At 41.8% G+C, this 25,245-nt stretch overlaps 1 protein-coding gene across 1 annotated transcript in view; it reads left to right on the top strand.

Moving 5' to 3' along the window:
• The window catches only part of RFX8 (RFX family member 8, lacking RFX DNA binding domain), a 186,633-nt gene that overhangs the window by 128,197 nt on the left and 33,191 nt on the right, over positions 1-25,245 (top strand). The window contains exons 11-13 of the mRNA XM_029603318.1: positions 1,026-1,084; positions 18,652-18,802; positions 19,342-19,436. Of these exons, the coding sequence (XP_029459178.1) occupies positions 1,026-1,084; positions 18,652-18,802; positions 19,342-19,436 (305 nt within the window). The remainder of the gene's footprint in view (positions 1-1,025; positions 1,085-18,651; positions 18,803-19,341; positions 19,437-25,245) is intronic.

Below are 25,245 nucleotides of genomic sequence, written 5' to 3'. Positions count from 1 at the left end.
ACAGAATGTCCGCACAACTATTCCTTTCTTTTAATCCAATCAGAGTTTTTCAGCTCCAAAAAGAACTTTTTCTAGTTGGAAATCCGCTTTCATCACTTACTACTACTGTCAGGCAAGACTTCATCTTCAACATAAGATAAAGGCCCATCATGTTAGGGCTACAACATCATCTTTTATTACAACTGCACTCTGCTTCCATAGAAGACTTCTACAAAACTGCCTCATGGACTTATCTCCATACCATCAGCACGCACTACTGCCTAGAGAGCGCTTCAGCTCAAGACAGCACCTGTGAACAGGCAATTTGTCAAAGTTTATTTAATTCCTTCAACCCTGTCTTCCTTCCTTGGGCAAGATGGATGGGTTACAATGGTTTACTACTGACATACAAAAATAACTAATCATATGCAGCACCACTTACATGACAGATATTATCCTGCTTGTACAGAGAAAGCTAAGTTGCTTCATAGACAGCAGAATAAATCAGCCACATGTTTCCTCCCTTTTCCCCTTTTGAAGCTTAGCTTGCTGTTTAGACTAAGGAGACTTATACAGCAGCTAGCTGTATCATGAAGTCTGAACATACTCTGACACACCTTCTAGGTTTTTTCTGAACTCTCAGTCTCAGTGCCATTGGATGATGTCACCCACTTTTGTGGCTGATTTATCCTGTCGTCTACAGAGAACACTCGTTATAGGTATGCAGCTTAGCTTTATATGCAAGTAAAAATATGCATGCACTGGCTGTACTGCATACTTTTACCTGCATATCAAATAGGCAGTTTTACAAGAGGCCATTTATGTAGGTAAAGCATTGTTTTACTTCTATAAATGCCTTTTAAAATTACTTTTCCTATGTCTATCTCATAAGATTTATAGTAACAGTTTAAAGTCAAAAGTTATTAATGTATAGTAATATTTTACAGTATAGTAAAAAGATAGTTGACAAAATTGCATTTCTAAAATTTTCTTTTGTGGTGTTTAATGTAGATGATAATCATCTAATTTGTTTGCTTTAATAACAGAAGTTACTGTGTTTGTAAAAAGACTAAGAAGAAAGACATGTCTTTCTAATTTGGCAAAGGTATGTTTCATTCATTTGTGTTTTTGATATAATTAAACCATTAGGAACTGGAGATCTTGGTTCAGATTGTTCTTGCATGTTTTGGGAAAAGTATTTACAATGCAAATACAGTTACAATGCAATTTTTACTTCATATGGAATCCATCTTAAAAATGTATCCCCAAAATACTTTGGTTACTATGAGAAAACCAATTACAAATATCAAGGGAAATCATGAAGTAATAAGACTGGAAGAAACTTCAAGAAGTCATCTAAGTCCAGTGGTGCTCAACTTGGTCTTTGAGGACCACCCAGCTAGTTTGGTTTTCAGGATATCCAGCATCAATAATCATGATTTGCATATAATGGAGACAGTATAGGAAAATATATCTTATCTTTGGGATATCTTGATTACCAGACTGCCTGGTGAACCTTGGGGAAAGTGAAGAATGCAGGAAGAGCGGAATAATCTTTTGGTTGGGGAAAGACAAACAAACCAACCTCCACATCTGCCCCCCCCCCCCAAGCTCCTCAGTTGTGTGGGCCAAAATGGTCAGGCCATGTCCCCTGTGGCCCACCCCATTCCACTGCCTTTGTAATAACTATTGATGTTAAGTAGATTATATAAGAGCAACTGTACATAGACAAATATTGTCTCCCCAATAAAGAGTCAGCCTGATGGCTCAGTGTCAGTGCTATGCTCTGCCATGCTGAGGACCTGGATTTGACACCCCCTGGCGAGGACTCTGCTTCCCAGGCTGGGGTGCTGTAAAGGCAGTGTTCACCTCCTAGGATCCACGTTATTGCATCTTGGAAGGAGCTGGGGTCTGGGGACTTTGGCCAAGAAGCATCACTGCAGTAGCTGGGCTAAATGATTTGAGAGGGGATATAAGACAAAGGGAGAAACCCTGGACAGCTGCAAATGAAGGATCATGGTGCCGTAGCTAAAATCATTTGATTGAGCTGGATTCCCAAACGTAAGCCTCCCTACCTTCAGAAAACAGAACTCTAATGACAGAGATTCCATCAGCTCCTTAGGAAACACGTTTCACTGTTTAACTCCCCTTCCACTTCTTCCCAATGTCTAACTTAAACTGCTTCTGCTGCTATTTTACTCACATGACTTTGGTCTTTTCCTCCCTGGAGAATGAAAACAGTCAATCACCATCCTCCCTATAGGCCTCCTCTAGGAGTTTGAAAACTGCAGTCAAGTTATCTTACAATCTTCACTTTTCTAAATTAAACAAACCAGACACCCCCAAGCCAAAATCAAAGTCTACCTTGAATCTCTGCAGCTGGATTCCCAGTATTGTCCTTAATGATGAAAAGAGATAATTTCATCCCTCATGAAGATTTCCTTCAAAACACCGGCCATGTCAGGCTTTGTCTTGAATTTGGTTCAGCTTTTTAATTTAACTCTTAGACCCATTTGATTCAATTGTTGATCACGTTATGCTCACATTCCATTAGTGGTAGGTGGTGATTTTAATTGTGTGCAAGACAATCTACTGGGTAAGAGTTCCTCTGATTCAATTAACCAAATCAGCAGGGCTTAAGGGAATGCCCTATTTGTGTTAAAATCTGGATTTAATTGATGTATGGAGCACCTCCATCCATCCTGTGAAGCCGCCCGACAAGCTTGAATCCACACAGCCTCTCCGGCCCCTGAAGCAGGCAATTATTGTCGAAACACTGGTAGACAGTGTCGGGTGGCTTCATAGGACTTAAGAGAAATTGGTTACAACGCAGTTAAGGTAGTCATTACCAATGCGGTGAAAAGTAGTTCAGCTCATGATAGTAGCTGCTCGAGTATGGGCGGCTTCATTTATTTTTTTATGTAATAATTACCTTTCAAAGCTTCTCTTAAGGACTTTGGTTATTAAGGAGAGTTTGCAAATAAGATAAAATATATTATCACAAAAAATATAGAACACAGAATGCTGCACAAACACAAGTACTAAAGCTCACTTAAAAATTTAAAGCAAAAACGGTATATTCTAACATTGAGGTACTCCCTTTTGGGAGCTACCCTTAAAGATACCGGACATTAAAATTCTACCCATAAGGATTTGCATTTTCCCTGTATTTTGTTTGTTGTATATTTGAAAATAGCCAGGTAGGTATAAAGATATCCGCCTTGAGTGGCTACATAACGCGCTACTTAACTGGATATTATTAAAGATATCTGGCTAAGTAGTGCTGTCAAAAATGAAAAATAACAAGTAAGTAAATGGGCCAGCACAGGGGCGGATTGCAGAAAAATATCGTGCTGGGGGATTTTTTTCAAAACAGGCCCATGGGGTAACTGACACACTCATGCACTTTCCCTACAGCACATATGTGAACAGCTCCCAAAAGCACGCCAAGTTAACCCTGGAACCAAGCAGAAATGAGCCAAAATATCTCCGAAATAAACTTCATCTTTCCTAAATAACTAAAACGTTAAGCACATTCTAGACCAGGGGCAAGCAGAGCTGCAGCCCCCGTTCCATCCATGCAAATTGGTTGGGCCCCCTACACATCTGCTCATATTTCTTATGGAGATATATCCTGGATTCCCAGTCTGGCTCTTGAACTAATTGAACATAATGACACTGCCAGCCAGTGTCAGAAACACACACACACACACACACACTCAGTCACAACCGGATTTTTAGATTGCAGAAACTTTATTGGCACATACACACTGACACAAACAGAGACATACTCTTTCTTAGACACAAAGACCCAGCAATATACTGAGTGTGTGTCTATGTCACAAAGAAAGATACCCACACACAAATTGTGTATGGGTGTGGACTCTCTCTCTCTCTGACACAGACACACAAAAATGCTTTCTGACATGCTACTGTTGTGCTGCTGCTTATGTGCTCACACAGTGATTACCCGCAGTCCAGCACTGCCGCATCATGGTGTAAAGTTCTTGCTTGCTGTCAGCCCTTCCCCATTCTGCAGCAGGTCCCTCCCTTTCCCAGTCTCATTCTCTAAGAGACTTGCTGGTTCCACAGTCAGCTGCTTCTCTCAGAGCTCAGTGCAGTCACCTCAGACAGAAGCCCACCCAACACTGCACAGGCTCTTCTTCCTGGCTTACCTCCTTCCTTCCTGTGGCTGTAGCTTGCTTGGCTGCTTGCACTTCTCTGCAACTGTCCCACAACTGTAGTGCATTCCCATTGACTGCAGGCTACGCAGTCTGCTGCTTTTATGATTCCCTAGGCTCTGCTCTGCCTACCGACTACAGAGGAGAAGGGGACCAGAAGTGACCCATAGTGTTCCCTCTGGGCTTATAAAAAGAGAAAATTAAGCCCTGGCCAAGACTGGGGAGAACCACTAACCCAAAGTAGCACAGTTCCAGATGGAATCCTACTTTTCCTTGTGAAGCCAGGGCTGTTGCAAGGGTATTAGGTATCATAGGTGAGCCTTACAGCCTTGCACACACTCCTGACCCACCTTCCCACAAATAATTTTAATAATATGCATTTATAGTAACAGATTTTACATGAAAGAACATTCAGTGTTCTAAGGTAAAAATATCACTTACAACATGTATATTATTTACATGCATTGCTATAGTACCAATCAGAAAATTTTGCAAATAAAGACACTTGCAGTCATATGGTATTAGGACTATAATGGAGATGGAGAAGTTACACAGAAGGGCTACCAAAATGATAAGGGGAATGGAACAGCTCCCCTATGAGGAAAGACTAAAGAGGTTAGGACTTTTCAGCTTGGAGAAGAGACGGCTGAGGGGGGATATGATAGAGGTCTTTAAAATCATGAGAGGTCTAGAACGAGTAGATGTGAATCAGTTATTTACTCTTTCGGATAATAGACTAGGGGGCATTCCATGAAGTTAGCATGTGACACATTTAAAACTAATCGGAGAAAGTTCTTTTTTACTCAATGCACAATTAAACTCTGGAATTTGTTGTCAGAGGATGTAGTTAGTGCAGTTAGAGTAGCTGTGTTTAAAAAAGTATTGGATAAGTTCTTGGAGGAGAAGTCCATTACCTGCTATTAATTAAATTGACTTAGAAAATAGCCACTGCTATTACTAGCAACGGTAACATGGAATAGACTTAGTTTTTGGGTAATTGCCAGGTTCTTATGGCCTGGATTGGCCACTGTTGGAAACAGGATGCTGGGCTTGATGGACTCTTGGTCTGACCCAGTATGGCATGTTCTTATGTTCTTACTATTGTAAAGCATGTGGCCCTTTAGAAAACACCAGTGAACATACTCAGATAACTTTTGAGTTAACCTGATAAGCTTATCCAGCTAATTGTAAATCTGCTTAATAGCAGGTCTAACTTATCCAGCTAACTTAACCAGATAAGCCTAAATATTGCTACTTGTATCTGGAAAAATACCTCCTACAAGTTAAACCCTGTTAAGTAGTTATCTGGCTAAGTGGCAGCCGCTGAACACAGCCAGATATTCAAATTCCACCACTTAGCCAGATAAGTTGGAACTTGAGTGAAGTAACAGGCCCATGAAACAGAATACTTCCTAGCAATCATAAAACATTACCTTATTTGCATTCATATGATTAATTTCTGGCTCTATTTGACTATTGGATCCAAATTTAAACTGCCTTTTTCAACAGGACAGGTAGTTTCCCTTTGAAAATTTACTTCTCAAAGTCTGTAGGTACAAAAATACCCATGGACTTTGCATTGGCTTTAATTCTCGTTAGTGTACCTGGTTCCTGCTTTTGACTAAGGGGGTCATTTTCTAAAGCGAACGCACATGAAAATGGAATTTTCGCACGCGAAAAGTCCCTTTTCGCGTGCAATCACTAAATGGGGGATGAGTCGAGCGGACAGCGAAAAGGTAAGGAGCCTTTTTGCTGCCCATTTTGCGCCCAATAGCACCACCTTTTACGATGGCGCTATTGGGTGCGAAAACCGGCAGTGATCGCACCGCAGCTTTCGCAGGCCCGCCTCCCGCTTCGCCCCCCCGCACCGCGTGATTCAAAGAGCCCCGCGGTATTAGAGAATCCAGGCCTAAGTTTGAAAAGTCTAATTTAATCTAATTTTATTCTGCATTTTCCCAATATAATTTGCTTTCTCTCTGCTGTTTAGAATCTGTCCTTGTGGTGGGCAGGATTATTGTTTTCTAATATACATTGCTGAATTTTCCTTTTCTGTTTCTGTGCATGACTGAATAATCTTACAAAACAAAATTTCTCCAATAGATGGTAATCTTATTTCTGCTGGTTGGTACTCTTTCTGAAGTGTTGTGGTATTAGTTGGCTTGTTATTATTTTTGAAATCCCTGTGTCTTTTTTAAAAGATGGACACGGACTCTATCCACCAGACACTCTGGGTGGATATAATCAGTTGCTCAGCAAGTGGTAATCAAGTCAAGCATCTTCAATCCATTGGGTTGCTGGACAAGGATTCACCAGAGGAAGGTCCTGTCAGACAAATCTGATTATTTTTTTTGATTGGATGACTAGAGAATTGGATCAAGGAAGAGAGCTAGATGTGATCTACTTAGATTTCAGCAAAGCTTTTAATACGGTCCTGCATAAGAGGCTTGTGAATAAAACAAGAAGTTTGGGAGTGAGCGCCAAGTGGTGGCATGGATTACAAATTGGTTGACTGATAGGAGACCGAGTGTCATGCTAAATGGAACCTACTCTGAAGAGACAGCTGTGTTAAGTGCAGTGCCACAGGGATCGGTGTTGGGACCAGTTCTGTTCGATATCTTTGTGAGTGACATTGCAGAAGGGATAGAAGTTAAATTTTGCCTATTTGCGGATGATACTAATATCTGCAATACAGTGGACACGCCTGAAGGAGTAGAGAGAATGAAAAGTGATTTACGAAAGCTTGAAGAGTGGTTGAAGATTTGGCAGCTGGGATTCAGTGCCAAGAAGTGCAGAGTCGTGCATCTGGGGTGAGGCAATCCAAAAGCAAATTCTTCTGTTTGGTATTCACGGAAGAAGGATCATTGATCATTGACAAGGACACATGTGGGAGTAGGGTGCACACTGTTCCATTTATGCAAGAGAGTATTTATGTAGAACAAGCAAAACATCCTAGAATACATCCTAGGATATTAAGGATGCTTAGATGATCTAGTAAGTCCATTGAAATGTGTGTTCAATAGATTCCTGGAAACAGGAGTCATCCTGGGGACTGGAGAAGGACGTTTGTGGTAACAAAGAAGAGGTTGGAAACTATAAACCAGTTAATTATTCCTTGGTGGTTGGAAAATTAATGGATAATTTTCTGAAGGAAAGGATTGTAAAGTATTTATAATCCTGTAGGTTGCAGGATCTACCAGAGGAAGATTGATTTCTTTGATTGAGAAGCTACAATATTAGATCAAGGGCATACACTGCATGCGGTTTACCTGAATTTCAGCCAAACCTTTGATACTGTCCCACCTAGAAAGCTCATAAATACAGTGAGCAGCCTGGGGTAGGTGCAAAACTATTGGACTTCATTCAAAGTGATTGAGTGATAGACAATAAAAGCAGTGGTAAATGGAATTCACTCGGAGGAAAGAAAAATGATTCGTGGAGTGCCTCAGACCTCAGTCCTGGCACCAGTTCTGTTCAGTATCTTTGTGAGTGATATTGCGCTTGGATTAGAAGGGAAAGGTTTGCTGTTTTTGCAAATGGCACTAAGATCTGCAACAAGAGTGCACACCTCTGAGGGAATAGGCAGAATGGGAAGTGATGTAAGAAAGCTCAAGGAGTGGTATAATCTTTTGTCAGTAAATATTTAATGGAAAAAAGTGCAGAGTCGTGTATTTGGGATGCAGAGATCTAATGGAGCAGTACACAGTGGGATGTGAGAATCTGAAGTGCACTGACTTAGGAGAGAGACCTCAGGGTGACAGTGTCTAATGATTGCAAGGGTTCAAAACAGTGTGATAAGGTAGTGGTCAGAGCCAGAGGGGGATGCCAGGTTGCATAAAGAGAGGCAGAAGTGGCAGGAAAAAAAACAGATGATGATGATTCTGCTCAGGTCATTAATATGACCTCAACTGTAATGCTGTGTCCAGTTCTGCAAGCTGTTCCTCCAAAAGAGAACATAAGATGTGCCATGCAAGGTCAGACCAAGATCCATCTCCAACAGTGGCTAGTCCAAGCTAGAAATACCCGTCAGATACCAGAAACCAGATCCATTTCCTGATACTCACTCCCAGGGATGGCAATGGCTTTCTCTAGACTACCTTGCTAATAATGAGGTTGATATCATAAAACCCGCACCAAAACCGGTGCTATTTTTTTAGAGCTGATTTTTCATACCTTGCACAGTAAAAACCAGCAGCTGAGCTCGATGCAGCAACATAATGGTATACAAATGAGTTCCGAGTTAAAAATCCATGGTAGATATTTAAAAAGCGCCAAAACCAGCATTAAAGCCCCATTGCAGAAAACCACGGGAAAAACAGGCGTTAAAAATGATGCTAATTTTAAAAATACTTCAGAGCCCCTTATTGGCTGGTAAACGTGACATGGCCCAAACTGTGATGTATTGGGTGTACATAGATGTCCATCCAATATTCTGGGACACTCCTCCTTGCAGGAGAATAAAAGGCAGCTCCTTCCAGGATCCTGTGCTGGGTGTTTTTTAGGAGTTGGTTGGAGCGGGTGGTTGGAGATTTGTGCTGCTTGTTTTTCCCTTGTTGTATCCCTTTGCTTTTGTCTTTTATCTGTTATTGAATGAGTGAATCTTTTGAGCACATCTAATTGTTGATTTATAATTGTCTGTCTTTGCCTGCTTACTTAGGTTTCTGAAAGAGCAGAGTGGGTGTTGGTGACTGTGGTGAGAATGGAACGTGACAGAGGAGGTGCAAGTGGGAAAGAGGATGAACAAGTGGTGATGGAGTGGATAGGAGGAGTGTGATGCGTGACTGTTGAGCATAGTTAGGAAGGAGAGATGGAGTGCGAGGAAAGGGATGTGCGTGAGATAGAGGGTACAGCTGGGAGGGGAGTAAAAGAAGGGAGGATAGAGGTAGCAGAACAGGAGGAGGAGGGAGGAGGAGGGGCAGGGGGTTGAGAGCTAAGAGTGGGGGAGTAGTGCCCAAAAAGGTAGGGACCCACACCACTCATCTGATAGCAACTAACAGATGGGAGCCAGCAAACAACAGCTGGAGGAGAAACGGTATCAGAGTGATGTGCTCTTCTCGGAAGAAGAGAAGGATCTTTGGTGCAACCAAAGTGAAGAAAAAGATGCCAGTAGCCTGTCAAGGGCCACCAGGAGAGTGGACTAGATTGGTGGGATACCAGGTTGACTGTAAAGGCCAAGCTGGCACAGATTGAGTGGTCCTTACACCAGATGAGAGGGGGCCGAAAAGTGAGGTGCAGCTGACACCAATAGAAGACTGATCCAGGTGACTCTGCAGCGGGATTATGGAACAGTTGTCCATACTGAGGGCACAGTTTCAGATGTTGTGGAAGGAGTTGGTTATCGTATGATGGAGACAGAGGTGCCTGCTGCAAACGGGCCTGTTGCAGCCGAAGAGAGCCAGACCCAGGATGCACCTGTGGGAACAGAAGAACCAACCATAAGTCTATAGTTGATAAGCAAGACACCGGTAGCCACACAAGAGGGCAGTCAATCAATTGAACTCCACTTCATGTGTCCAGACACCTCGTTGCCCAACATCTCAGATGTACCAATGACACTTAGCACCTGTGTGGACAGCGAGTCTATAGCAATGCTGTGGATGGTAGTGAACCTGCGAATGATGGCATAGTTTCACCAACAGAAGTGCCACACTCCTCCATGGATGTGATAATGGACCTTGTGGAGGCCAATGTAATGCCTGGATGGAGAGGAATACATGTGAAAGGTAGTGCGCCAGCTGGGTAGAGAGGTCAGAATGTCAGAGAGGAAGAGCATAGCTGCAGCCAGTGTGATGTTGGATCACATTCGTGCTTCATCTGATGACATTGCTGAGGTCGTACATGGCCTTGACTCCACTTTGCGGGATGTAAATTGGACACTGAACTATCTGACCAGGCTCATGTTCCCCCAGGAGGCAAGCACATCCTCCTCAGAAGCCACAGAATGTAACAGCCCCCCACACAGAGGGCAGAGGTGGTGGCCACAGACATAAGCAGTATCCTCGAGGCAAATTCCCACCACGCTGTCTCCCACCACAACTTTTTCTAGATCCAACCCTATGCTGGACCATCATTGAATCCAAATGGATCCATCCCAGTCCCATGCCAGACCACCAATGACTGTCCCATAGTAAACTTCCACAATAGACCACCTATGACTTTCTCTCAGTTGTCTTCTGTGACCAGTAGCTGGCACATATCTGTCCATCTGTTATTTTCAGGGAAAGGCAGCCCCCCCCGCCCCAGTTGGAGAACAGCAAAATATTTGCAGCCTGCTGCCATGCCAGACCACCAATGACAGCCCCTGAACCTTGACATGTTGTTGCTTGTCACCGCAGTGTGTGAAGATGGTGATTGTGCTTTTGCTTTTCATTCCGCTGCACATGCTCCTCCTGCTTGGACACCTTGTCTCCACACAGATACTTCTCCCACTCGGATACCTCGTCTCTGCCATTGTCTGATCTGTTGCCCACCTCTGCTCATCTCCTCTCTTCCCTTGAGTATTTACACTCCAGTATTCCACAATTCTATTCCTGCTAGCTCTCCATTGGGCTGAACAGCTTCAGACTTGCATTTCTTCTAACTTTTTTCTCTTTTCCCTTTTTCTCTTGCAGGTGGGTACATCTTTGTCATCAGCACTCATCACTGTATTGTGCGGAGCTGGTGGCTCCCTCCCGACTTTGTCCGCCTTGCCAAGCTTTCAATGGGGCCCTCCAGTTTATGCACCTGTTGATGGAATTTGTGGACTTTTGCTGCATATACAACCTTGCATTTTATGCAGTCACTTTAAAGTCAATTCTAAATGTTTACTTGTGCAATTGCTTTTGAAATCAAGTAAACAGTCTTAAACCTTTACATGTGTCTTGTGTTTTTTTCCTTTAGGTCCAGTGAAGGGTTAGTCCGAGCCTGCATCCTTGATCCAGAGATGTCCACAGTAGTGTGAAATTCTTTGGACCAAGGGTATTATGCTGGCAATACCGGTGAAACACCCAGGCCAGGCCCAGCCTCTTTGATCCAGAAATTTCCACACCACTGTGAAAGTCTTTGGAATAAGGATGCTGGGCCTGGGTGTTTCACAGGTGTCACCTCCCCAGCGTCCTTGGTCCACAGACTTCCACAGTTACATTCACACTGATGAAGACAGAGACCAATGAAGAACGAGGCTGTCATTAAAAAATGGAGCTTTATTAAAATTGCATTTAGAATGGGAAAATACTTAATAAAACATTTCAGAAACAGGCACATTGCAACATTTTAAGAAAAAGGCACATTTAAAATCTGAATTTATTATAAACAGTGCATTCTTATGGCATTCATCTTCCTAGTGTTAGTGCCGATCTCAGAAGAGAAAAATGTTGAAGTCAGAGTCCCACTCCACCCACTACCCAGTCAAACCACCCTCCCCCATCATGTGCACAAATGTACCTCCAAAGTAGTCCGCAATGACCTTGCAATGGATCTCATTCCCCCTTGTCTTGCTATCTCCATCTGCAGCAGGTGCAACCATTTGGGGCTTTGGCCTCAGGTCTAGATTAACATCTTGATTAATGCCATGCTAGAGGGTGCTATTGTGTAACATGTAGCATATCACAACGATATCAGTTACTTTCTCCGGCTAATACTGTAATGCACCTTCAGAGTGATCAAGGCAGCAGAACATGCTTTTCAAAACACCAAATGTATATTCAGTAACTCTTCTGGTTCTCACATGTGCCTCTTTGTACAGGATTTCTGCTGCTGTACATGGCGCCGACAAGGGCATGAGCAGACATGCTTTGCAGCTGTAACCAGTATATCCTGTAAAAAAAAAAATGTAACGTGAGAACTATTGTTTAGCAAAGTATGTACTACTGTTCTGCAAATTTCCAGCTTTTGGCACTCACCTCAGAGAGCTTAAATGTGAAGCGGATTAGATTGCATTTTGGCGCATATACTATTCTGCCTTTGGAATGTACCCCAGAGAGCTTGAAACTTTTTAATTAATGCTTTTGGCTCATACCCCACAACCCATTTCATTCTATAGAGGAATAGTGTGCATTTCTGGCAGCATGCACCACAGTTTGTACTAATCTGCTTTTGGTACCATCCCTGAGAGCTTACATGTGTGGTGAATTAGTATGCGCTTTGGCACGCTACACCAAAAAGCATGTACTATTCTGCCTTTGGTACCCATCCCAGACAGCTTACATTTTGGATCATTCCTAGCATTCTTTTTGCTTTATTGATCACTGCCACACACTGAGCTGAGGATTTCAGTGTATTATCCAGAAGGATTCTATGGTCCTTTTTCTGCATGGTGACTCCTAATGTAGAACCCAACATTGTGTATCTGTAGTTTGGAATTATTTTTTCCTATGTGTATCACTTTGCAGTTTTCTGTAATGATTTCACCTGCTAGGCAGCTTCATCGTACCTTGATTATGACGCCTCCCTGCCAGCAGAGGTCTCCTCAGAGCGCCATTCCATGCTTTCCACATTAGCTCCTCACAGCTCATCCAATTCAGCCTGTGGTGCAGCCTTTTGGCCACCAGGAGCATACTTGGGAACCTCCGGATTTGACCTGGAATTCTAATGGAATTTCCAGGTCTCCAGGACAACACCTCTAATTTCGGGTGCCCTGCTACTGCTGCACTAGTGAAGCATCCAGGCTAGAAGGCATCCGATTGGCCTACACAGGCCAATTGGATGCCTCCTTACTTTTCCCTGCTCTGTGACCAATCAGAGGCCTCCTTTCTTGATCCTGCCCCCTGACTGTGCTGTCAGGAATAAAGAGGGAGACCTCCAATTGTCCCCTGTTGGCAAGAAGGGAGGAGGCCGATGGCAGAAGCAGCAGAAGATGATGATGATGAAGATGATGCTATTAGCTGGAAGGAGTCCTCCCATTGGCCCCAGGTGCCCTTAGGAGAAGGTTGCTGCCACTGGTGGGTTTGGGGTGGAGTGACTGTGGGGGGGGGGGGGGGAGCAGCATCTGTATGTGTATGTGAAGGGGCAAGTGTTTGTGGGGAGGGTGTATATGTCATGGGGCATGTTTATGTGTGTGTGCATGTGAGGAAGACATGCATATGTGTATATATATGTGAGGGGCATATGTGTGTGTGTGCATATAAGGGGGCACGTGTTTCGGGGGAGGGCATATATATGATGGGGCGAGTGAGTGAATATGTGTGAGTGTGAACATGCAAGTGTATTAGAGTGTGTGTGTGTGTATGAAAGAAGAGAAAGCTTGTGCACATATCATCCGACCTATCCCCTTGTGCCCCCCTCTCCACCTCCACTAATAGATGAAAATCTCAGGGTGATTGTAAATTGAAAGTTCCCAGCTATGACCAGGAGTCCTTGGTGAACCTTGTCTCCAGCCTCACCAAGCTCTTCCTCCATGCTTGAACCATACCCAATCCTCAGCCCTACATAATTCTCACATTGTTTCTGCCTTGGCTCCTTGTCCTGACACCTTATCTTGCCTTGCAGTCTCCTGGCCATCTCACTCCTTGTTTTAGCCTTGTGGCCTTCTCAAGCCTTCTACTTTGCACACCTTGTGGTCATCTGGTCTACTTGCGCCTTGCCTTGCCTTGGGGCTTACCTAGGCCTTCCTTAGCTCTGTGGCCTAAGCTCAGTCTGCCTTTGGGCCTTTATATTCAGTGTTCCTTGTTCATGTGTCCTGTCCATGTCTTGCCCTGCCTCAGCCTGTGTCCCGTCCTCGTTCTTGTTCTGTGTTTGTCCTTGAGTCTAGCCACAGTTCTAGGCCTTACCTGCACTCAAGATCCTGTTCCAGTCCTTTTCTGTATTCAAGATACTTTTCTAGTCCTTACCAGCAATCTGCACCAGTATCAGCTCCTGCCCTTGCCAGCACTCACCAAGATGCACCAGTGTTGGCGCAAAGCCCTACTGGCTCCCAGATCCCAAGTGATCAACCTGTGGGAAAGGGGGCTTGCTAGGCGGAAGACCGACCCTAGTCCTGACCTACCATCTCGTGGCACTCCCCAGGTGGTGTTCCTTCGCTCTAGACCAGTCAGCCCTAACACTTTCGACATTAAATTTCATGTGCCATTCTGATGCCCAGTCTCCTAGTCTCACAAAGTCCTTCTACAGTTCTTCAAAGTTTACTACTGTTGTAACAACTTTGAATAATTTTTTGTCATCTGGAGATTTGATCTCCTCACTCATTCCCTTTTCCAGAGAAACTATTGAGATAAAGCTTGCCAAAGAGGCACAAACTAATAATAAACATTGTTTTCAAGTAACATTTGAAGCCAAAAGCCTGTGTGGGAGTCAGCTGGGCTGCTAGATGACCGAAAGGCAAAAGGCGTGCTCAGAGAAGACAAAGAAATAACAGGAAAACTGAATAAATTCTTTCTCTCAGAGAACTTTTTAAAAATCCATCTGAGCTGCCTCAACCTATTCCACAATCTCCCTACTGGGATATTTTTTTCCAGTTTTGCAAGTATTCTTGGAAGGCACCTCCTTCCAAACCATGTGCTTCTGAGCAACTATCGGCTTCTCCTCATGGTTTAGTATACAAACTACTCTATTTCCTTTTTAAATGTTGGTGCCAGCAGCCAGGTTCCACCTTAGTTAAGGTAGACACCATCCTATTGATAGGTTCCCCCTTCCCCAGAATATTCTCCAGTTCCTAACAAATTTAAAACCTTCTTCCCTGCACTATCATTTCATCTACACATTGAGACTTTGGAGCTCATCCTGCCTCCAGTGTCCTATGCATGGAACAGGGAATATTTGTAAGCATGCAACTGTGGAAGTTCCTGATTTCAGTTTCCTACCCAAAAACCTAAATTTATCCTCCAGAACGTCCCTTCTGCATCTTCCTATGTTATTAGTACCCACATGTACCATGACAGCAAGTTGCTCCCTAGCATTGTCTAAAATCCTATTTAGGTAATGCGTGAGGTCCACTACCTTTGCAACAGGCGGACAAGTTATTAAACAATCCTCATATCTACCAGCCACCCAGCTATCTACATTCCTAATGATTGAATCATCAACGGCAGTCCTATCCCTTCCCTCCTGTGCCCACAACCCTGGAGACACATCCTTGGTTTGAGAGGATAAGGCAGGTCCTATCTACAGGATCACTTCCTGCCACACCAAGGTAGTGGTTTCCTTTTACGTGACCTTGCTCCTTCAAATAGCAAAAGAGCTGCCAGATTGGAACTGGGACCACTCTACTGTGTCCCTAAAGGTCTCCTCTATATACATCTCTGTCTGCCTCAACTTCTCAAGTTCTGCCACTCTGGCCTTCAAAGATCAGACTCATTCTCTGAGAGGCAGAAGCTCTTCGTACCAGGTGCACATATACAACCTCTCACCAACAGGTAGCTAATCAGACGTGGCATTAGGTGCAAAAGACTGGATAGCCTCCATCTTGCTGCTGTTCTTCTGTTTGCATTTTAATTTTGTTGAGTTGCTAAATTTGTTTAAAACTGTTTAAGTAGTGGGAATGCTTAAACAGGTATTTTTTATTTTAATTTGTTGTATTACAGGCAAGGGCTGATCTCAAAAGTCACGTAAAGAGGTTTTAGTCTGTTAATAAAAGAAGGGTTAATTACACATTGTTGTAAATCCCTAACTGACTTATTTAGAAAATTTTCCTCCTAATAAAGGTAACAATTTGTATATGAAAAATGTGACTGGGTGGGTAGGAACCAGCTCTCACACCTTCAGGCAAGTGACTTGCAGACTCTCAAAATTACTTTCGCAACACACAAATATACAGTCAGACTACACACAAGATTAATTCAAGCTCTCTCAATACTTTCCCATCATTCAAGTATACACTCTGAATTAAATTTAAAGTTTAAACTAACACACATGATTAATTCAAGCTCTCAAACTACTTCTTACCGCACAAATATACAAAGAGATTTAGACAGGCTGGAGGCAGAGACAGTCCAGAGAAAGATTACTAAAATGGTATGGGACCAGGGCCGGCGGAAGCACTAGATGAGCCGAACATTAGGGGACACCACTGCCGCTTGCAAGCCAATGAGGCAGGGTGAGACGGCTGCTTCAGGCAGCAGAATTTTGAAAGGATCAGGAAATATTGTCTTATGCAATTTGAGGTGTTCATCATGGGCACACTGGCACTGCCTACCGAATAGTACTCTACACTGATTCATCTGTCAAGTGCTAATTGAGAAAAAAATTGCTGCCAGTTTCTCATGAACTGAGATACTCCCTCTGTGGTCACAACGGCACAGCTTTTCTCAACAGCAATGGTTCTAGTTCTCTGAAGAAAATAGCAATATTGCTGAGAATAGCAACATGAGATGAATGCATCGTCCTTTACCTCTCATCACCCCAGCTGGAATTCATAGGGGACTCTGCTTGGATATTATTTCAAGCCAAGGCCCGTTTTCCTACAGCAAGAGTTCATGACATTATGGCTTTCATAGAGAAAATAATCCAAAGTCAGCAGATTGAGCTACATCTGTGTTGAGGATGCCTGCCTAATGGCACTAACAGTGTAGGTCACTCCCCTGATGAGACAAGTCCAGAGGATAATGAGGTCACAGTAATCTCATGTCATTCAGGATGGCATGCAGATCACAGATGTTTTAAACGTGAGCCCTGTCATGATAGCAGTCACATTCTAGTTTGTACTAGGCTAAGTCAATATCTTCTGGATCTCTACAAGTAGTTCCCTCTTAACCTTCATCCCTGGATCACAAGGTGGATCAGGAACTGTCTCATTTGGTAGCACATTTCATAATATAAACACTCAGAATAAAGAATATTTTCCGTTTAACTCAAACCTCTTTATTTTCTTACCTTAATGGGTGACTTTTTTTTTTCAGCCCATAGTTGTAGACATGAAAAGGTCCTTCCATTGCCAAGCAGCGGCATAGCCATGGATGGGCCTCTGTGAGCCCCTCACCTTTACATCAGGTCCCCAACCCTAGCAGCAGGGCCATGGCCCATCTGAATCAGCCCCTTAAAGATACAGCAGTTATAGGGCCTGGAGGCACTGGAATCACTATTAGTGTGTTGCGTCTTTAAGGGGGGGGTTGTGGCTAACTCGAACAGGAAACACCACTGCCCTTGAGCTTAGATGTGTAAAGGTTTGAGGCCTTTCTGTTTACTTTTGACAGGTAATTATTTATCTCTCCTCCTCTCAGCCCCCTAAGAATGCCTAGGCTGGGTGAAAGCCTATTTACATAATTGCTCTTCAGCAGCCTGAGAGATTACCCCTGGTATAAAGTAGCTGAAACTGTGAAAAACAGCAGAGGCAGGTCAGGGAGTGTTGCCGGAAATGAAAAGGGCTTTGTAGTTGCTGCTCTGAAGACCCAGACAGAATGGGATAAAGGATGGGGGTGAGGCATGGGAGTGACCACAGTGTCTACCCAGGTTAACCTTTGGCCCCCTTCATAAAATACCGGACTTTTAATTTACATTCTTTAAGTGGCAGATCTAAGTGTCATTTGGCTTGTTTTGGGTTTTTTGTTTTGTTTTTTTTCAGTCCAGCTTCCAATCTTTGAACAGATCTCCATCTGTTTTTTGACATTGCTACATGTGATGGAAAATAATTCCTGTCAAGTTGATGGGAATAAATGTTCCACTTTTACATAGCCTCCAGGTTTTTTCCTTCTACTGATATACCTTGACTTGTTTGTCAGATCAGTTGTTTGTTGCTTTTGGATTTACGTTTTGTTCTCTCACAATGGCAGTGATTGATGACTTTTTTCGGATTGTTTCGATAGCCTCTGAAATCTGATTATCTGACCTGTTGAAGTGAATTTAAAAAACAAACAAAAACAACAAATGAAATGTCCAGGTAGAAAGAATATATGATGCTACTGTCTATAAGAAATATTTCCTAGGCAGACATAAACATGCCTACATAGAAAGGCTAAAGAACTTAGGGCTGTTCAGTTTGGAGAAGAGACGACTGAGGGGGGAATATGATAGAAGCTACAAAATCATGAAAGGACTTGAACAAGTTAATGTAAATTGGTTATTTATTCCCTCAGATAATAGAAGGACCAGGGGGCAAGTAGCTCATCTAAAACAAATTGAGATAAAAAATGTTCACTCCGCGCATAGTTAAGCTCTGGAATTCATTGCCAGAGGATGTGGTTACAGCAGTTAGTGTAACTGGGTTTAAAAATGGTTTGGATAAATTCCTAGAGGAAAAATCCATAAACTGCTATTATGGTAATTAATAAGCAATAGTAGCTTGTGATTTATCTAATGTTTAGTTTCTTGCAGGTACTTGTGACTTGGATTAGCCACTACTTGGAAACAGGATACTGGGCTTGATGGACCCTTGGTCTGACCCAGTATGGCATATCTTATGTTATATTTTTATGTTCTTATGTTCTAAATTTAACATATGTACTGTAGCAATTCATTGGAGAAAGTATCATATATGTATTCCTTGTGGCAAGCAGTTTAGCTTACTAATGATTTAAAATCTTGTGCATTTGTAGCACAATTGTGCATAGACAGTCTGCAAATAATTGTGTTCTGTGACTCCCTGTAGACAACAAGAACAGTCTTGAATGACATCAGAGCAGTTAGCATTCTGAAATCCAGCCTGGACACAATACTCAACCAAGGAATTTTGGATGTTCCCAGAAAACCTCTGAATTTCAGAAACATGGAAGAGATGGACAGTGGCCTAGAGCTGAAATGTAAATGTTTTTGACTCACTTTTCTCCTGTCTGATGATCCAGTGGCAGAATTTCCATACTCATTGCTCATATCTTTCCTAAAGTATTCCAGAGTATTGTAGTTAGCTACCATATTAGTCCATTTGAATATGTAGAAATAAGGGTCAACAAACAAGTTGTAGGTGATATCTTTCTATTGGACTAACTCATTACATCTGTGACTAATTTTTGAAAGCTATTTTCCCTGCATCGGGTTAGTGAGGAGATGCATTCCTGGACAAGGTATAAGCAGCAGAACTCCTCTGCCATCCTAAAGTCATCTTAATTCAGATCCTCCTATCTCCTGCTTTTTGGACTTTAAACTCTTCATGGGGAATTAATTTCTTCATTTTCTATTTCTTTGTAGATGATTTGATTAGCGTGTATTGTTAAAATTTCAGATAAGTAAAACAATTTACCCTTCCTATGTGTATCTTCTCTGTTTATGTCTAATTTATTTTCATCAAAAGCAGTGTCTAAAACAAGTGCTTCAATACCAGTACATTCTTATTATTTTTCAGGTTTGGATAGTTTGATTTCCTTGCTGGGCACTTCAACAGATCTGAGAGTTTTCTTGAATTGTGTGACTTCACTTCTTCAGGCATTTGTCTTTCAGGTATCAGTCCAATTACAGCATTTAACAGAGATCCATAATTCTAAACTAGCGCGGCTGAATATAGTTAAAGCAGTACTTAAACAGATTTAACTTCAAGGGCAGCTAAATGGGAATGCTTATCCATGGACTTACAGCACTGTATACCCTCTGAAAGATCAATTAATTTTAAACATATAATGGAGCACCTTTTATCCGGAACGGTTAGAACCAGGCTGCTTCTGGTAAATGGATTTTTACAGCAAAGAGAAGTTCCAGGTAATGGGAGTTTTCTAATAAACGCATTTCAGATAACGGGAGACTTTCTGGATAATGGAACATATAAACCAACCAATTTTTGGATAATGGGAGATTTTCCAGATAATGTCATTTAAGAAGCCAACCAATTTTCGAATAATAGAGGTTTATGTGACAGATAATTGAACATGGGCTGAAGCCCATGAATTTTCTCAGATATTAGAACTTTCGATATAAGGTGCTCCATTATATTTTAAAAAAAAAAATGATTTAAATGGTGAACAGTATTTTATTAATAATCATGGTAATGCTGACCTTGCTGGCATTTGTAGTTTTTAACAATTGTGAATCCTTTTCTTTTGCATCCTTATCATGAAGCACCTGGCTTCATCTCTGGTTGCTTACTTTTCCCTGCAATCCAAATGTACTAGTAACACCTGCAAGTCAAGTGTTGCACATAGACTGCAGCCATTCTACCTAAACCTCTGATCCCGAAGACCTCTGAAGCTAAGAAGGGTTAGGCCACCGTAGTACATGGACGACACTTCTCTGGGGACCACTGGCTAGTTAGAAAGTGGTGTTGATGGTTCAGCAAGAGGTATTATTGTCTCTGAACCTGCACAGAATCGATGCCGCAGTACAGTATCCTACGGAGTTTGCTGACTTTCAATGATGCATTCAACTGAGGTTCTATCCTTTCTGTGACTATTAAAGATCCCATGGCACTTTTTCATGCCTATATTCCATCACAGGCCTGCCAAAATTCTTGCAATAGAAACAATCAAATTAAGCTCAGAGAAGACCCACCTTTTTGATTTATGCAGTGCTTGCTAATAACTGTACAGCATTCTGGACAGAGCTGTATACCAATACACTAATAATAATAGTTTTGCAGACAATAAGGCAGAACATTTCTGTACTGCTATTCCATGATGTACAATTATTTTGCTATTTCACCTATGTATCCTCATTTTTGTTGCTTTTATGATACACTAAAATAATCATGAACAATCATGTGCCATTAAGAAAATGATATCTTTAAAAATGTTAAAATATCCATTGTGGGGAAAATTTTGAATAGTCAGCAAGGTACACATTTGCACGTGCAGCTAACAGGTACTTTCTCTTTGAAAACTGGCTGCAAAAAACATGTGTACAAATGGAATTGTACTTTGCACCTGCTGCTTCTGTGTGCCTGCTTATCAAAGGAGTAAACAGCATGCATACATTTGAACATGTCAGCAAATATATATATATATATATATGTTGTTTACTCCCCAGCCTAAAAATACTCCCAAACCAGCTCTTTTAACCTGACTAAATGTATGCATGCTATGAAAGAACATAAAAATTTCCATACTGGGTCAGACCGAGGGTCCATCAAGCCCAGTATACTATTTCCAGCAGTGGCCAATCGAGATCACAAGTACCTGGTAAGATCTGAAATAGTAAATTGATCTCATGCTGCTAACACCCAGGGATAAGCAGTGGCTTTCCGTAAGTCTACCTGGTTTATAACAGTTTATGGACTTTTCTTCGATTTGTTTTAAATGTGCTACTTAGTAATTTCATGGTGTGTCCCCTGGTCTTTCTACTTTTTTTTGGACATTTACCCATTGTACTCCACACATGATTTTATAGACCTCTGTCATATCCCTTCTCAGCCGTCTCTTCTCCAAGCTGAAGAGCCCTAATCGCTTTAACCTTTCCTCATAGGGGAGCTGTTCCATCCTCTTTATCATTTTGGTTGCCCTTCTCTGTATCTTTTCCAATTCAGTTATATCTTTTTTTTGAGATGTGGCAACCAGAATTGTACACAGTACTCTAGGTGCAATCTCAACATAGAGTGATTACAGAAGCATTACGACCTTCTCTGTCTAATTCTCCATCCCTTTCCTAATAATTTCTAACATTCTATTTGCTTTTCTGACCACTGCCACACTCTGAGCTGGGAATTTCAAAGTATTGTCCACGATGACGCTTAGATCCAATTCCTGGGATATAAATACTAATATGGAACCTAACATCGTGCATTACGTTGCACATGTCCACGTAAAATTTCATCTATCATTTGGAGTCCCAGAATCCCAGTCTTGCAAGGTCCTCCTGCTATTTCTCACAATCCTCTTGTGACTCAACAACTCAGACTAATTTTGTGACATCTACAAATTTGATCACCTCGCTCTTGTTTCCTTTTCCAAATCATTTCAGTTTTGTAAGGAACTGGAGAAACTTTTGGGGAAGGGGGAGACTTTTCCGAAAGGATGGGCTCCACTTTAACCAGAGTGGAACCAAGCTGCTGGCACTAACTTTTAAAAAGGAGATAGAGCAGCTTTTAAACTAGAACACGGGGGAAAGCCGACAGTCACTCAACAGTGCATGGTTCGGAGGAATTTTCCTTGAAGGATACTAATGAAACAGGAGAGTTAGGGCATCCCAACAGAGAGGATCCAATAAAAGCAAACGTAGTCCATGTGCCTATATGTAAAAAATCACCTGAGCTAAAGATTTCCAAATTATCCCTATCAACTGAAAAGCAGGTTGTTAATACAAACAAAAAACATGCTTTGAAATGTCTGTATGCCAATGCCAGAAGTCTAAGAAGTAAGATGGGAAAGTTAGAGTGTATAGCAGCAAATGATGAGATTGACATAATTGGCATCACAGAGACCTGGAGGAAGGAGGATAACCAATGGGACAGTGCTATATCAGGGTACATATTATATCGCAATGACAGGGAGGATCAACTTGGTGGGGGTGTGGCACTTTATGTCCAGGAGGGTATAGAGTCCAACAGGATAAAGATCACCCAAGAGACTAAATGCTCAGTAGAATCTATATGGTTAGAAATCCCATGGGTGTTGGGTAAGAGTATAGTGATAGGAGTATACTTCCGTCCACCTGAACAAGATGGTCAGACAGATGATGAAATGCTATGAGAAATCAGGGAAGCTAACCAATTTGGCAGTGCAGTAATAATGGGAGATTTCAATTACCCCAATATTGACTGGGTAAATGTAACATTAGGACATGCTAGAGACATAAAGTTCCTGGATGTAATAAATGACTGCTTCATGGAGCAATTGGTTCAGGAACCAACAAGAGAGGGAGCTATTTTAGATTTAATTCTTAGTGGAATTCAGAATTTGGTGAAAGAGGTAACTGTGGTGGGACCACTTGGCAATAGTGATTATAACATGATCATATTTAAACTAAAAACTGGAAGGGGGACAATAAGTAAATCTACAGCTCTAACACTAAATTTTCAAAAGGGAAACATTGATAAAATGAGGTGCAGCTGCAAAGGTTAAAAGTGTTCAACAAGCATGGACATTGTTTAAAAATACAATCCTAGATGCGCAATCCAGATGTATTCCACACATTAAGAAAGGTGGAAAGAAGGTAAAATGATTACCAGCATGGTTAAAAGGTGAGGTGAAAGAGATTATTTTAGCCAAAAAAAAACATCTTTCAAAAATTGGAAGAAGGATCCATCTGAAGAAAATAGGAAAAAGCATAAGCATTGTCAAGTTAAGTGTAAAACATTGATAAGACAGGCGAAGAGAAAATTTGAAATGAAGTTGGCTGTAGAGGCAAAAACTCATAATAAAAACTTTGTCAAATCTATCCAAAGCAAGAAACCTGTGAGGGAGTCGATTGGACCATTAGATGACCAGGGATTAAATGGGCTCTTAGAGAAGATAAGGCCATTGCAGAAAGTCTAAATGAATTCTTTGCTTCTGTGTATTCTTATGAAGATGTTGGGGAGATACCAGTTCCAGAGATGGATTTCAAGGGTGATGAGTCAGATGAACTGAACCAAATCACTGTGACCCTGGAATATGTAATAGGCCAGATTGACAAACTAAAGAGTAGCAAATCACCTGGACCGGATGGTATGCATCCTAGGGTTCTGAAGGAACTCAAAAATGAAATTTCAGATCTGTTAGCTAAAATTTGTAACCTATTATTAAAATCATCCATTATACCCTGAAGACTGGAGGGTGGCCAATGTAACCCCAATATTTAAAAAGGGCTCCAGGGGCAATCCGGGAAACTGTAGCCCAAAGCCTGACTTCAGTGCCAGGAAAAATAATGGAAACTATTCTAAAGATCAAAATCACAGAGAATATAAAAAGATATGGTTTAATGGAGCACAGATAACAAGGATTTACCCAAAGGAAGTCTTGCCTCACAAATCTGCTTCATTTTTTTGAAGGGGTTAATAAACATGTGGATAAAGGTGAACCGGTAGAAGTAGTGTATTTGGATTTTCAGATGGCATTTGACAAAGTCCTTCATGAGAGGCTTCTAAGAAAACTAAAAAAAAAAGGGATAGGACGTGATGTCCTTTCATGGATTACAAACTGGTTAAAAGACAGGAAACAGAGTAGGATTAAATGATCAACTTTCTCAGTGGAAAAGGGTAAACAGTGGAGTGCCTCAGGGATCTGTACTTGGACCGGTGCTTTTCAATATATTTATAAATGATCTGGAAAGGAATAAGACGAGTGAGGTTATCAAATTTGCAGGTGATACAAAATTATTCAGAGTAGTTAAATCAAATGTGGATTGTGATACATTGCAGGAAGACCTTGCGAGACTGGAAGATTGGGCATCCAAATGGCAGATGAAATTTAATGTGGACTAGTGCAAGGTGTTGCATATAAGGAAAAATTACCCTTGCTGTAGTTACACAATGTTGGGTTCCATATTAGAAGCTACCACCCAGGAAAAAGAGCTAGGCATCATAGTAGATAATACTTTGAAATATTCGGCTCAATGTGCTGCAGCAGTCAAAAAAGCAAACAGAATGTTTGGAATTATTAAGAAGAGAATGGTTAACAAAAAAGGAAAATGTCATAATGTCTCTGTATCGCTCCATGGAGAGACCACACCTTGAATATTGTATTCAATTCTGTCACCGCATCTCAAAAAAGATATAGCTGCGATGGAGAAGGTACAGAGGAGGGCGACCAAAATAATAAAGGGGATGGAACAGCTCCCCTATGAGGAAAGGCTGAAGAGGTTAGGGCTGTTCAGCTTGGAAAAGAGATGGCTGAGGGGGGGATATGATAGAGGTCTTTAAGATCATGAGAGTTCTTGAACGAGTAGATGTGAATTGGTTATTTACACTTTCAGATAGTGGAAGGACTAGGGGGCACTTCATGAAATTAGCAAGTAGCACATTTAAGACTAATCGGAGAAAATTATTTTTCACTCAACACACAATTAAGCTCTGGAATTTGTTGCCAGAGGATGTGGTTAGTGCAGTTAGTGTAGCTGGGTTTAAAAAAGGTTTGGATAAGTTCTTGGAGGAGAAGTCCATTAACTGCTATTAATCAAGTTGAGTTAGAAAATAGCCACTGCTATTACTGGTATCAGTAGCATGGGATAGACTTAGTGTTTGGGCACTTGCTAGGTTCTTATGGCCTGGATTGGCCACTGTTGGAAACAGGATGCTGGGCTTGATGGACCCTTGGTCTGACCCAGTATGGCATTTTCTTATGTTCTTTTAGTAAAAATCCCAGTACTGATCCCTGGGGTGCTCTACCTCCCTCCATTGAGTAAACTG

The sequence above is a fragment of the Rhinatrema bivittatum genome, chromosome 5, assembly GCF_901001135.1.
Source record: "Rhinatrema bivittatum chromosome 5, aRhiBiv1.1, whole genome shotgun sequence".
Classification (NCBI taxonomy): Eukaryota; Metazoa; Chordata; class Amphibia; order Gymnophiona; family Rhinatrematidae; genus Rhinatrema; species Rhinatrema bivittatum.
Note: the sequence above shows the minus strand (reverse complement) of the source record. Positions and strands in the feature narration are given on the sequence as shown.